The sequence below is a fragment of the Carettochelys insculpta genome, chromosome 2 (genome assembly GCF_033958435.1).
Source record: "Carettochelys insculpta isolate YL-2023 chromosome 2, ASM3395843v1, whole genome shotgun sequence".
NCBI lineage: Eukaryota > Metazoa > Chordata > Testudines > Carettochelyidae > Carettochelys > Carettochelys insculpta.
The window spans coordinates 65,362,825-65,378,301 of NC_134138.1; the positions used below are offsets into that span (position 1 = coordinate 65,362,825).

The 15,477-nt window shown below is 42.0% G+C and overlaps 1 protein-coding gene across 4 annotated transcripts in view; it reads right to left on the reverse strand.

The window, feature by feature from the left end:
* SULF1 (sulfatase 1) overlaps positions 1–15,477 on the reverse strand; it is a 189,534-nt gene that overhangs the window by 57,405 nt on the left and 116,652 nt on the right. For all 4 annotated transcript variants that reach the window (XM_074987108.1, XM_074987106.1, XM_074987107.1 and 1 more), the window contains one exon: positions 1,137–1,287. In XM_074987108.1, the coding sequence (XP_074843209.1) occupies positions 1,137–1,287 (151 nt within the window). The remainder of the gene's footprint in view (positions 1–1,136; positions 1,288–15,477) is intronic.

Consider the following 15,477-nt stretch of genomic DNA (forward strand, 5'->3'; position numbering starts at 1 on the left):
CAATGGCTGCATTATTGGACTTGCTCAAATGTGTTATCAGTTTGTAAACATCTCCCTCCCTTCAATTAGGGGCTTGGGAGGAGCCTGTACGTTATATTGCTAATAAATGTTACGGAGTCCCTCCTTTAGCACCAGTTGAAAAGCCTGTAGCTCCATAAGTCATGGAGAGGGGTTTTAGAACCAAATACTATGCTGATCACCTCTTGTGTCATAGTATATGTAGTTAGTTGTCCCCCTGTATCACCTACATGCTCACTAACACTATGGCTATGTCTGAACGGTGGGTGCTATTGTGGGATATGGCGGTATCCCAAAATAGCTGCTTGAATCTGAGAAATGTGCCCGGTGTCTCAAAAGAGTTTTTGAGATAATGGGCGCACTATTTGGGCATCCCTGTACACCTTATCACAGGAAGAGTACAAGGATGCCTCAAAATATTGCTTTATTTTGGCATGTGGCACTGTTTAGACAGCACCACATGCCACAATAGCCTATTTCAAAATTGACTGGAAATAAGCTACACAATTTGCATAGTGCAAATTGCATACCTTGTTTTGACATTAGGCTGTTGTGTAGACACAGTCCAACAGTCTGATACCCGATTCTTGGTCTGTACTTCAGTGAACTCATTTGCCAGGAGCTTAACTGAAGGATAAACTGTGAGGGGCATATGTTGATGGCGAAATAATACTTGAGTGTATATTTGTATAAATATGTGGCACAACCCTCTACTGATGAAAGCCTTGATTATTTCTTTATATATTTGTTCTGTTGGCTGATAGAGTGAAACTGATTCTTTAGCTTACAGTACACATGCTTAATTTTAGCCCTTTTAAAAGCCAGTTATTCTACTACCCGTTTAAAAAGTGGACAAAACAAATACAGCTGTACAGCATTACCAGTCAGAGAATTTGTTGGACCTGTATTTTAACAGGTATATTTGGCTTCCCTAGTACTTTAGGAATATAAATATGATTGTCTTCTCACTTACATGGGATAAATCACGAGTGACTCCACTGAAGTCAATGGAATTCACCAGCATGAGGCGAGTAGAAATGAGAGAAGTATCAGACTTGGTATACAAGTCATAAAAGTCTGTAGTAAAACAATTTATCTTGACATTTTCAGCTGCTCACCCTTTCCATGGAGTCATCAACTGACATCAATGTCTGAAGCCTTTTGCGCTGTAAGATGTTTGTAAATTCCATGTGGATAGGCAGCATGGGCCCAGTGTACTGCATGATCCAGTGTTTATCCATGTTTGGTGCATAGTTATAGCTTGGAGTTCTGAAAAAGAAAGGAGAGAATTTGGAGAATTTCATACAATATGACAGAAATTACAGGAAAAAAGAATTTCTTCCTAATACCCATCAGTTAGTGTTTGCTTTATTCCCTGAAACATCAGTTTACTATCCCATCAAATCTATATCTGTATAAATATATATACACATATATATACAAATATATGTGTGTATGTGGTTATTTATAACAACCATGGGTAAAATCCCTTCAGTAATTTAGAAGCCTAATCATATGTTCAAAAGTGGGTTGGGAACCCAAGTCCCATTGACTTTAATGAGAATTGGGCCCCTGAGTGACTTTTGCAAATTAGTTACACTACACAAGTTCATCCCATTTCTCTAATTTGATCTCATTTTCCTTCTTCTGAGTCATTTGTTCACAGTACACACTCAGAAATAGACTTAATTCAGCAGGGTGACAAGTTCTGTTCTGCAGTGAGCCAGGAGCAGCTTGCTATCTTCGTAAGTCAAAGAGGAGGGTTCATACAGCTATGTGAGGTAGCTTGCACAAAGCCATATTCTAACGTGTACTTGGAGTTGTCTCTTACTTCCATACCCTCTAAATGTCTAACTCATCTTTAACAATGCTCATATCATAATGACAGAAAAATCCATTTAATCAGGCACCTTCACATTTCCTAAGTTAAAAGATAAAGACTGGAAACTAAAGGATGAAATTTAGAGGTCAAAGTGGACTATTCTTTCAATATGATTAAGGGAAGTTGCAAGTGTGCATCTTGAGATGAACTGATCTCTAAATTAACCAAATTATAATTACGGTCACAACAAAGACATTTTCCCACTGGGAAATGGGACTCATTAGCTTTTCCTGCTTCATTACGACAGCAGCAAGTGAAGTAGAAATTTAATTTTTGATGTCTCCCAAAGAGCGGAAGTGCTGATTTGTTTCATCATCTCAATATTATGTCACATCAAGACATGCTTAGGAAAAGCACACATGCTCTGAGTCCTAGCCTAACCAGTATGGTAGATACATTTGCATTAGTGTATTACCTATAATAAAACCATACATACTTCTGTGTGGGCTAAATTCTTTGTGTTTGTATCTAAAGTAACGTGCACCTCTATTGCCATATATGTCGGAAATAGCATCAGTACAATAAAAATCAACATCAGAAGATGATCCTACCAGGGGATCTATCATAATTTGTTGGGAGTGTGAAGTCCCATAACATTGAATTAAAAGCATAATTTCTCAAAGTTCCTACAAATGCCAAGAAACAGACAAACTTGGAGTGATGGCATGTAAAATTTCAAAGTGTGAGAGAGAAATCAGAAAAACATAAATATTCCATCTGAAATAAACCACAGCTAAGGAATGTAGGCAAAAATTGAGCAAACAATATTCAGGTTATCAGGGCAGCTCATTAGTCCCACTTATCCTACTCTACAGGCAACAAACTCATCAGCCTCATAAAAATTATAAATAGAAACAAAACAAAATCCTGTACTGTAATTCTGTCAACATGTGAATCACTGCTCCTTCCCATATGCTGATGTAGTCATTTGTGAAACAGGCCTTAATTTATAGTTTTAATATTTACTCTTTGTTTTTTCTTTTCCTCATATATGTTTTCTTTTCGATATTGCATTTTATTACATATTTCATTATGTAATCTTGAATTAATCCAGCATTCAACTAAAAAATGCTGTTTGATGTGAACCCAGATTAATATTTTATCTGTTACATATACCCTTCCCCTCGGCTACCAGCAAGGGCTGGGTAGTCCCAGATATCTAATAATAAAGTTTTCACTAAACAAACCCATGTCAAATGTGTCTTGCCCTTCTTTTGATATGGCCAGACAATACAGGGCCCATGTAAAAAAAGACAAAAGATGGTGTAACGCCAACAGACCCAAGTTGCCAGCACCAGGGACTGAACCTGTGATCATAGGGGCTAAAGCACGAGCTAAAGGCCAGTTGGTTCTCACCCTAGTATGAGGTCTCAGTGTCTCTGGGTACTACATTTGCATGTATAGATTTTTTCCCTCATTCTCGTACCATATATCTGCCAATCTGTAGAGAAAATTATTTTTGGCATCTCATCAACTCTTTAGCTAGACATTCAGACAAATGAGCCACGCGCCCCTTCCGTCAACTCTGACAGTTTTAGGGAGAAATGACTCTGTAACTAAGCTCTTTCAGATATACTCTCTGTACTTCAGAAATACACATTGTAGAAGGAGAGAGATACATTTATAAGCAGGCATATGTCACATATTAAATAAAGCATGACATTAATGTCTGTTCACATCAAGTATATTATATACGTATATATTAAAAATAATAGTAGAATGACAGCCTGACAAAGAAAGTTGTACCAGTGTATATATAATGGGAAGAAGTCAGCGATTTCCTATGCTGTCCAACAAATGTTCCAAAGTAATTTAGATCTGGAGTCGTTAGAAGATCGTGCACTCCCCATGACTCAATTCTTAGCTTCTCTATGGAATGGATACTGATTTGAAACACTACGGCCATGTCTACACTTGGGAAAAGCTTCCAAACGGCCATTCTAATGGCCACATCGGAGAATACTAATGAGGCACTGAAATGAATATTCAGCACCTTAGTAGCATGCTGCTGGCTGCGGCACTTCGAAAGTGTCACATTTTGCTCTTGCATGGCTCGTCTACATGGGGATCCTTTTCGAAAGGAGCCTGCCAACATTGAAACCCCTTATTCCTATCAGCTGAAGTTCCATGGCCAGCGGCATGCTAATGAGGCACTGAATATTCATTTTGGCACCTCATTAGTATTCTCCAATTTCAATATTAGCATGGCCATTTTGAAGTTTTTCCCAACTGTAGACGTAGCCTACATGTAATTTGGGAATGATCTCAGATCTCATGGTCTCTATTGTCTATTTTTAAATATGTCAGATTTACCTATCACCTTATCCATGGCCACATGCATAGAAGTTAAAATGATTTGTTTGTTGATTAGCTGTGTCTGTTGATTACCTACTCCAGGCTCCCTGCCCAGGTGTGTGTGTGGGGGGTGGGCAGTGGTCCCACACCCCAGAAGGAATGGGCCTGTGGTGGAAGGACTGACTTTGTGAGCAGCCAGACCACAGTGTCACCCAGACCACAGAGCACCTCCCTGAGTCTGTGACTGTCCACCAGCAATTTAAAGGGACTGCCACTCTCGCCACCAGCTCCAGGCTCTTTTGCATTGCTGGGCCCTGGGGCAATTGCCCCCTCCTGTCGGCCAGCCTGGCTATGTATGAGTCCCAACAAGAGTGACCTCTTTGAGGTGAGCAACTGCTCAATGCCCCACTCTGAGACAGTGCAAAAAGAAAAGCACACGTCCACTCAAGTATAGCCTTGCCAAGGCCAACAGGCAAGTAAGCAAGCAATCAAAACCTCCTGTTCAGTGGTGTCAAAGATCATAACAAATATACCTGACTCTTTCCCCCTACTCACCAACCAACAACTTCATGTCAGTCTCCAGACCATAATCGGATCTAATGCAAAACTAAAAGGCATCATCAAAGAAATGAGGAGATTCTAGATACCTGAATTGCTTCACCATAATATTCTCAACAACTTTATCCCAAAAGGATAGCTTAGAAACAAGGTGATAGACACTGAGATTCAAGAGGTTTAAAGCTATTAATTTTCAGTTCAACCCTGAAGGCTGTAATCAATGATGGGCAACAAAATGGAGGTGTTCGTAAACTGATTTTGACTGGTTAATTTTAGTAAGTGCTCATAAATGTTCCACCCATTGTAGGACTATATAAAACAGCGTGGGTGCCCTGAGTGGGAACCTAGAGACTCATTGTCACTAATTGAAACTGAACTGCCAAATTCAGTTGTAGAACCAAGGAGATTCTTTCACCCCTTGGGTGGTACAGTAACATGCTGCCAAAATACTAACAAGCTGCTTCTGGACTATCCATGGTGTTTACCAGGACATCCTCTCTTGTGGTGGGAGGAGTGCGCAGCTGAGGAATGGATCACCTGTGGTTTTTCAGATGCAAAGGTCACCTCTGACTGCTGTCAGCATCCTCTACTTGGTATGAGAGACCAGGTGGGGCAGTTTTAATTGGGCAGATTTTGGGTGAGGAAGTGGGTTGCCCCTGGTTGATGAAAAAGGAAGGGAAAACAGGCTTCTAGCCTCCTTCACAGTACTGACCTAGAGCTACCTATGATTACTCTGGGCATGACAGATAACAGAGTTATAGCCTATTTCATCTAGAACATGAGGGTTTTGTAGATGGTGGAAATTCTGTGTTTCTTGTCTCTTCATCATATATGTTTCCTCTCCTCTGTTTTGTGTCTCTTCATCTGCCCCCAGTATTGTGTATTTCACAGAATGCCAATTCTTGTGCTGCTCCAAAAATTGTCTAGGAGACAAATTTACCTAATTTTATAATTACCTGCTGTTTTGCCCAGAAGTACATTTTGAAACTTTAGAAGATTTTAAATGTACCACTAACCCCAGGAGCACTGCTGTTGAAGATCATCCATTATAAGCAGAATACTTCTGACAGTGGCTCTGGGAACAGGAGACATAAGCCTACCTCAACAGCTGGCTTGCCTTCTTGGCAGCACATCAGCCTTCCATTGCACTGCTGACTTAACTGTGGCTTAGAGTCATCTTATCACTCAGCAGTGAGCAAACATATTCTTTATGTAATTATGTATTACAATAAAAGTCCACAAATACTAGCACAGCACTGAAGACTTTACATCTCTGCTATGGAATAAATGCTGTTAGATGCAGCAACCAAACACTGCTGTTTATGTATGCTGTTATTTATGCTGTTTATTATACTGTTATATATATGTAACTGTGCAAGGAATACTGCATGCATGTACTGTAGAGACAATGGACACACACTCTACCTAGAATCATAGAACACTAGAACTGGAAGGGACCTCCAGAGGTCATCCAGTGCAGTCCCCTGCCCTCACAGCAGTACCAAGCATCAGCTAGACCATCCCCAATAGATGTCTGTCTAACTTGCTCTTAAATATCTCCAGTGATGGAGATTTCACAGCCTCCCTAGGCAATTTATTCCACAGGTTAACCACCCTGATAAGAGCTATCATGCTTCTGCCTAGTTGTGAACCAGGCACCTTTTGCATGCAAGGTAAACTCGATAACCACTGAAATATAGAAGCTCTCACACGCCTGAGCTGTCATAAATGGCCTCTCATTAAAATGTGGGATAATTAGTTTATTATATTAGTTCATTATTAAATTCATTTAAAAGCATAACTGTTTGACTGGCCCCTCAAATCACATAGCTGACGGTGCAAAAGGTAACTTATAAGGGACAACTGTGCCCAAATGTTTGAGCCTACATTTAATAGTAAAAGCAAATTGTTATAGTAATATTGAACGCCAGTTTAATACACAGCACCTTAAATTGTATTGCTGAGCAAAATTCCCCAAGGAGCTGGGTTAACAAACCTTCACATTTACTGAACATTAACCAATGGAAGAACGACTAGGAAAAGGAGACATTTATTTTTAAACAAGAAATGTCACTCCATGCCAGGAAAGATGGCAGCCCTATCCTAAAGGCAGCAAGAACTCATTTCTCAAGGCCCTGCTCCTACAAATGCTTAACCATGTCAATTTACACACAACTAGTCCTGCTGAATATGCACATTTGCAACATCCTTAAATTAGTGCCACCATCATCTGGGCTCCCAACCGCATACCTTAGGTAGGTTGCAATCTCCTCATGAAAGGCAGAGAACTTCTTTTATGATTTGTGCACTGCTGGCACTTTAGTATATTAAAGTACATGGTGGTATGAATAGTTTGACGGTAGTTGCAATCAATTTGCAAACTGCACACACAGTATATGTGCTCTGAGTTAAAGGTTAAACATCCACTTGGCTGCAATTTGGGGTGGGAGAGGAAAAGAGACTTGCGGGGTTAATCAAATAACCTATTTACTGTATTGATATATTTTCCTCCCACTCCTGAGTTAGTTCTGTCAAAGGTTTATTTTTAAATCTATAATTTGGTTTCTCAGCATCAATACAAATAAAAAAGTCACTTAAAATTAGATTGAGGGGAAAGGACATATAAATTTTCCCTCATGGCAATATTATGTGCTTATCTACAAAGCAATTTACTGTGCAGTAGGGAGGAGTGTGAATCTGCCGTGCACCAGCTTGCAGCACAGTAATTTGCTAGTTGGTTAAGCTGTACTTCAGTACTGACAAGGTGCTGTAACAATGTCCACCTGGCAAAGGTAGCACTGGGCATGGGCAGACTGAGCAACTGCTTAGGGCCCCAAACAACTCACAGGACCCTGATTTAAAGTTAACCCCACCCCCCACACGACTCTTTAGTCTGACTGTGGACCTTTTCACAACAGAATTAACAGGTGCTGATATATTTTCTGGTTTGTGGAAATAATTTAGGATTGCCAGTTTTGGTTGGTTATATTCCTGGAGGGTTCTTCACATGACATAACCTTCACTTCCCAGAAACTCCAGGTCAGTCCCGGAGGATTGGAAACCCTAAGTGCAATTCATTATTTTAGGGGTTGAGTGAAAGGCAAGGAGGCAAAATTATTCCTGCTTAGGCCTTCCAAACAGCCAGCACCACTTCTGCTACATCAGCACTTCCCAACCTTTTCAAGACAGGGACCCATTCTGAAAATTCAGGAAGACTTGATGAGCTAAAGCAATTCAAAATTGGGGCATCGGGGGAGATGGGGAAGATCTCCCTGGGAAAAATGTACTTTCCCCTCTCCCCATCTTAAACCCCGCCTCATCCCACCCCCAGGCTTAATCCCTCCCAGATAAGGTTGCCAGATTATGCGGGACAGGCAGCACCACCTGTGGGATTCCCAGCCAGGGCTGCCTCCCCCATATAAGATTTCCAAATCCTGGGTGGAGGGTGGGGACCCCGCAGTCCTGCAGCTTGAAACCAGATGGGGCATGCAGCCCTGGCCATCAGTGTCAGCTGCGGAACCCAGGCCAGGGTGCAGGGGGTGAGCCCCTGTAGCTCCACATCTTGAGGTTGGCCAGGATGCTTAGCTCTGGCCGGCAGTGCCAGCCATGGGACCCCGGACAGGGTGCAGGGAATCCCTTGCAGCTCCACAGCTTGAAGCTGGCTGGGGTGCGGAGTCCTGGCCAGCAGCGCCAGCTGCAGGACCCTGGCTGGGGTGGGGGACCCTGCAGCAGTCCAGTGGGAGCCGGCTGGGGCACAGAGCTCTGAATGGCTCTCAGTCCCCTCTGCCCCCCCGTCCACAGGTTTAAACCTCTTAGCCACCCTGCCCCTGCACCCCACAGGAGAGTTCCAAGCTGCCCAGCTGCTCCTTAGTTGGGCTGCCTCTTTCTCCGCCTGGCTCCCCCATTTCCCTGCCCTGCAGGCTTAAATGGGACTTAGCTTAATTGGTTTCAGGGTGGGATCCCTCCTGCCAGCTGTTAAAGCAGTTAAACTGAGTTCCATTTCAGCACCTCAAGGCAGGGACTCGGAGCCGAGGAGGAGTCAGGTGGCTGCAAATGGCTCCTTAAGAGCCCAGCTGGTGACCCTTAGAAAATCTAATTGTCACCCATATTTGGGTTCCAACCCATAGGCTGGAAATACTTGTGCAACATGAAGAGTTACTACATAGCTACTGACAAGTTACTACTGAGCAAGCTGGTGAACTGAAGATTCTTATTCAGATTTGCCACACAGGAACTCACCAAGTAGACAAGTTTTCTGATACCTAAGCAAATACTTAACCTTATATTTGTGACCCTTGTCCAGACTTCTCACTTATTACCCATTTTTTTATTGATCTCATTTATTGAAGCTTCTTGTATGTTTACATTTTAAGTTCTTTGAGGCAGGAAATGTGCCTCTGAGTTTTGATTGATCAATAAATAATTATGAAAGTGACTAATAATCACTGAAAATAGAAAAAAATCCTCTCAAATTGCCAAGAAGCATCAGACATCAAGTACACTGAGTTCCAGATTCTAGCAGTGGTTGAATGTCCTTTCACAAGATATAGGGCAGGAACATCAGATGAAGCATGTAAGAGAATATTTAACACACAGTTATTTCAAGGGCAGGAAAGATAGTGGACGTTTAGTATGTTATCATTCTTTCTAACTAAAATGAGGAAAAACTAGTGGCCTCCCCTCAACAGGGGATAAGATGAGAAGAGCTGGTGTACTGTGTCCTCATTTCTGCTTTGCACGTTTATCTCATTAATAAGTTACTTGACAATCATGAACAACAAACAAATTTACAAGGTACAGAAGTAGCCTGACCAACCTGGAAAACATGCCCTCAATCAAAGCTGGGGTATGTACTAACTTTCTCAGTGACAAAACCATGCTGCACAACTAGTTTCAATCCTCAAGACATCACCCGTATGGAGATATGGTTAGTAACACACAGTGCTCTTCTAGTGGGTCATTACAGCTGCAGCCCCTACTAAAATATATTCCTTATTATTCAGTATTGGTTTGCATTATGATAGTGTCTAGAGGCCCCAGACAAAATCAAGGCCCTTGTATCAGCACAGTGGTGGCAACCTATGGCTCTCCAGCCGCATGCAGCTCTTTGAGCCATTAAATCGGCTCTTCCTCAGTGCTGTTTGCTGCTCTGTGCATGCGCCCCAGCGCTTGGTGGGAGAAGTGTGTGGGGGCAGTTGTGGTGGTGGTGGCAGTGGTGGCAACTGCTTCAGTGAGTCACTGGCATCGAGTTAGATCGGGGGCAGGGGAGCTGGAGGTGCCTGGCTTTGGGGAGAGGGAGGGCACTGAGCCATGTATTTTATATTTATTTTTATATATTATATCTAGACAGACAGATCCATAGCTAAAAATAAATATATAATACATGGCTGTTTGCACGCTGTCCAGGTGGCTCTTTACACTCTATCTGTGGCTCTTAGACCCTAACTGGTCAGCTACCCCTGTACTGTATTAGCATGTCAAAAAGAACGAAAAGTTCTCTTCTCAATCAGCTAAGGCCTTTGTCTTCCTTAAACTGGCATGGTTTTATAAGTACTCTAAAATCTACAAGGCTGCCATACCTCATCCACTCTAAATTTGCACTGTTATAAATACCCTTACAACATTACTATTTCAGGCCAATGCAGAGATAGCAGACTCATTAAAACGTGTGTTCTTTAACACTTTAACAATAGAACACAAATCAAAGTATTTAATATAAACATCACAGTGCTTACTATTTTATTGCAAAGTATTACACAGACATCATTTACATTAACAAATGCTAATTAGTCTAATTGCTATCCTTGAACATTACCCCAAAACACATTTTCTTATATGCAGTTCTATGCTAATACAGTCAATAGGAGTTATGCTTGCTTACAGCAAGAATGAATCTGGTCCTGAACCTCTCTTATTATACATATAAGCTACGACTACACTACAGCATTCTGTTGACAGAAGTTACTGTCAGAAGAGATCATCTGGCAAAACTTCTGTTGATAGATCATGTCCACACACACAAGCACATTGAAAGAGCAATCTGCTCTGTTGACAGAGAGCAGCCAGACTGCCTGGCCACTCTCTCGATAGAAAGGCCAACTGGAAGCTCAGGAAACAGGGCTGCCCACTGAACCAGAAGCCCTGTAGACAGAGGGCCTCCCAAAGCATCTAAACTGTTGACAAAGGCATTGTTCCTCATCATGGAGAGGAAGAATGCTGTCAGTGGAAGCGTCGAGCTTTGTTGTTGCTCAGACTGTCAACAAAACACATTTGTGCGTAGAATCTCAGGTGAGTGTTGTCGACAAAATCCTCTAGTGTAGACGTAGCCATAGTGTATCAATGTTTACCCTACAATATGCTTATAAAAACAGAATTGCAGAGTCCTTTTAATAAAACACTCCAATGGATAATTTATTTTCCAGTTAATAGAGCTCATGAAGAACATCTGTTATCTGAATGTTTGTAGTTATGCACACATTTACAGATTGTGTATGCAAACAGCATTTAGATGTTTAACTATCTACCCACATGTCCAGTTGTTGCAGCAAAACACGCAAAAAATGAAATAAAAGCCAGAGAGTGTTTACAAGACCATTCACTGAAACTTTTTTAACTGTCTGGGCAAATATGTATTTCAAGGTATTTGCACATCATAAATGTCTTCTTCTAAGATATTTTGGATTTGGGAGACATCCATTCAATGAGAATAAATAATACGTATGTGACTTAGATGAAAATTATAAAAGTGCATTTTAAAGTAATAGTTATGAAAAAGGTTGTGAATAATCCATGGTATGAAATATAAATTTTTTTATACTTATTCAATGGAATAATTTATGTGATTAACATATTTGTAGAAACTGAAGTCTTTTAAAGAAAAAATAGCAAACAGAATAGGAGCTAAAGTTATTAGATCAATTGTTTACCAAAAAGAGCTCTAGAGTTCTATGCATAGCTGACTTATAGGAAACTGCCCTTGGTGAACTAGAGGCCAAGGTTCTGGTAAATTAAAAGTCTGAAACATACTCTTGACTCCAAAGTTAGTATTCATCTGAAACTACATTTCCTTAGTCCATCTCCAGTTTCATTTGCCCCCCTTCTTCCTCTTTTAAAAGCAGGAAATTTACTTAGCTGGAGGTATGAAGTCTGATAATTTGACTGCCAAAGCTTAACATAACCTGAGTATCTGAGCATACAACACGGAGAAGTTTATACACATTGAACATAATTGCTTTTTTACTTCAAAAAGTCTTGTTTCTGTTGCAAGAGGGCTAGAGACTTATGGAGATTTATAAACAAACCCCAGCCATAAAAAATTCTGTCAACATTCCTATTTCCACCCCTGTTTTTAAAATGATGTTTCTAACTAACTGGATGATGACCAACTCATTCATGTCTAGACCATCAGCTTAAATAGGTTTCAGAGTAGTAGCAACGAAAAACATTGAAATTTAAACACAACACATACTGAGTCAGACCAAAGATCTACCTAGCTCAATATCCTGTCTCCCAAAAGAGGCCAATACCAGGTGCTTCAGATGGAAAAACAAAACAGGTAATGAAGTGTTCTACCCCATGTCTCACTTTCCCAGCTTCTGGCAAACAGAGGCTAGTACACTTTCCCTGCCCATGCTCGCTAATAGCAATTGACCCCTGTTATAGTCTTGGCCTTCACAACATCCTCTGGCAGGGAGTTCCACCAGCTGACTGTACGTTGTGTGAAGAAATACTTCCTTTTGTTTGTTTTATGCTTACCACTCATTATTTTCATTTGGTGACCCGCTACTTGTATTATGAGAAGAACTAAATAACACTTCCTTATTTACTTTCTTTACACCAATCATCATTTTATAGACCTCTGTCATATTCTGCTTCCCACCCTCCACTCATCTCTTTTCCAAGCTGAAAAGTAAGTCTTTTTAATTTTTCTTCTGGAAATTATTCCACACCCCTAATAATTTTTGTTGGAGTTTTCGGAACCTTTCCCAATATATATGTATATATTTTGAGATGGGGCAACCACGTGCATGCAACATTCAGCACTTCAGTGTACATGGATTTCTCTAGAGAAAATATATTTCTGTTTTATGAGAATCTATCCCTTTTTTAATGATTCCCAACATCCTGTTAGATCTTAAACTGCTGTTGTAAATTGAGTGTATATTTTCAGACAATGGTTGACGGTGGCTTCAGGATCTCTTTCTGGAGTGGTAACAGCTAATTTAGAACCTCAACATTTTTATATTTATAATTGGGATTATGTCTTTCAATATGTATTACTTTGCATCTATCAACGTGGAATTTCATCTGCCACTTTGTTGCCCACTTACTCTGTTTTGTGAAACTCATTTATCCTCATATGAAGTAATTTTGTGATCCTGTTCTATCTTTTGGTACAAAAGTGCTCACATTACAATAAAGACCAGCATAAGTGGCAGATTGTTGACCATCTCAGCAGACATATCAAAGACTGAATGGGCAAAGACAATGAACCTATATCTAGACCTAGGTCAGACCTGAATGCAGGCATTTGAGGCACTCATATTGTGAATAAACTTCACTCACCTGAACTCTCAGTTCAGCACCTTATACTTTTACAAAATAAAATAAAATAAAAAAGTTTTAAAACCCTTGCTTCTTAACCACTTAACTTTTTTTAAACAATTAATCCAATTCTTGAGGTACTAATTGGATTAGAGTCTGGCAGAGGTTCTCCTGACAGGCTAGTGATTGCCTACTCAGTGCAGTAAGCCCTCGAGAGAGATGTGCAACCAAGTTTCATGTGTCTCAGGTTAACATGACTGCCACCCCTGACAGAAGCGGGAAACCACTCCTGTTAAGGGCAGAAGCCTGACTTTTGCCGCCCCTGACAAGAGCGGTTTCAGGCTGCTGTCCCTGACAGGAGTGGGATTTCCCTGCTCCTGGCAGGGATGGCAGCCTGACTTGTGGCTGCTGCACTGACAGGAAACTGCTCCCGTCAGGGGCTCAGCTGAGCTTCAGGTTGCTGCCCCTGACAGGAGTGGTTACCTGGTCCCCGGAGTGGCAGGGAGCTGGCAACCAGGCGGCAGTCTGGCTCCCAGCTCCCCTCCACTTGTAGAGCTGAGAAACTGAGCATGGCAGCAACTCTGGTTACTTTCCTGGCTCCAAGGAGTCAGTTTACCCTCTCTGCAAGCACAGGAAAGTCGGGAGCCAGGCTGCCACCTGGTCAGTTTCCTGGGTCCTTCAAGCGGTAAGCAGTGGAGAGACGGGAACCAGGCTGCTCCCTGTTTCCAGGCTCCCCACCACTTTGGAAGCCAGGAAACTGACCAGCCCTGTTGGGATAGACAGTTTCCCAGCTCCTGCAAGCCCAGAGGAGCTGTGAACCAGGTGGCAGCCAGGTTTCCGTCTCACCTCATCTTGCAAGAAAATTCAATTTATCTGGGGGTTGCAGAAATCCAATCCCATTGTGACTTGAGGGTTTTCTGTAAAAGAAATGTTCCAGATTTCCATTTCTGGCATACTTTAGTCATGAGGAGTTTTACTTCTCATGTTTGTTTACTTCATATTTTTTTTTCAGAAGTGTCTCAGTCCTAAGGCTTTGTCTACTCGAAAAATTGAACAACAAAACTTTTGTCATTCATAGGTGCTTTACACAACCGCACCCCTACAACAACAAAAGCTTTGCTACAGCAAGTACTAGTGTAAACAGTGCTTTGTTGGCAGTAGTGCTCTCCTGCCCACAAAGCAAATGCCGCTGATAGGGGGAAGAAGGTTTTTCCTCAAAAGTGCAGACACACAGGGTTCATCTACACTAGCTGGCTACTTCGAAGTAGCCAGCCCAATGTCGAAATAGCATGCATCACGTCTACACATGCCGTGTGCTATTTCGACGTTGAAATCAACGTTAGGAGGCGAGACATCGAAATCCGAAGATGGGAATAGCGCCCTACTTCGATGTTCGAAGTAGGGCGTGTATAGATGATCTGCATCCCACTACTTCGAAATAGGAGGGTCCTCCATGGCGCCCATCAGCTGAGGGGTTGAGAGACGCTCTGTCCAGCCCCTGCAGGGCTCTATGGTCACCGCGTGCAGCAGCCCTTAGCCCAGGGCTTCTGGCTGCTGCTGCTGCTACAGCTGGGGGTCCATGCTGCATGCACAGGGTCTGCAACCGGTTGTCGGCTCTGTGGATCTCGTGCTGTGCAGAGCGAGTGTGTCTGGGAGGGGCCCTTTAAGGGAGTGGCTTGGGGCTTTGCTTGCCCCTTATTTCGATGGGGAGCACTTGTGTGTGTGGACGCTCCGCATTTCCTTCTGGGGCGGCTCCTTCTGACACTCTCCGTCGCTACTTCGACATTGAATATCAATGGCACCAGCCCTGGAGGATGTGTAGACAATATGTGTTGAAGTAGCCTATTTCGATGTTCTTACATCGAAATAGGCTACTTCGACGTAGTGTGCTAGTGTAGACATAGCCACAGTGTTTACACTACCTGACTTTTAGCAACCTGGGTATGTCAAACCAGGCAGTGTCAACCTGGCACTATCACTAAAAACTGTGTAGTATAGACAAAACCTTAGACTGCTCTACACTTCAGAGGCTGTATCTACTCTTCCCTGGTGTTCAATGTGCCACAATTGATTTCTTGGAGTTCAATTTTGCTGTGTCTGTGAAGACATGGCAAAATCGATCTCTCTGAGCTCAGCCATTAACCCTGGTACTCCATGCTATTACATGGAGTAAGGAACAT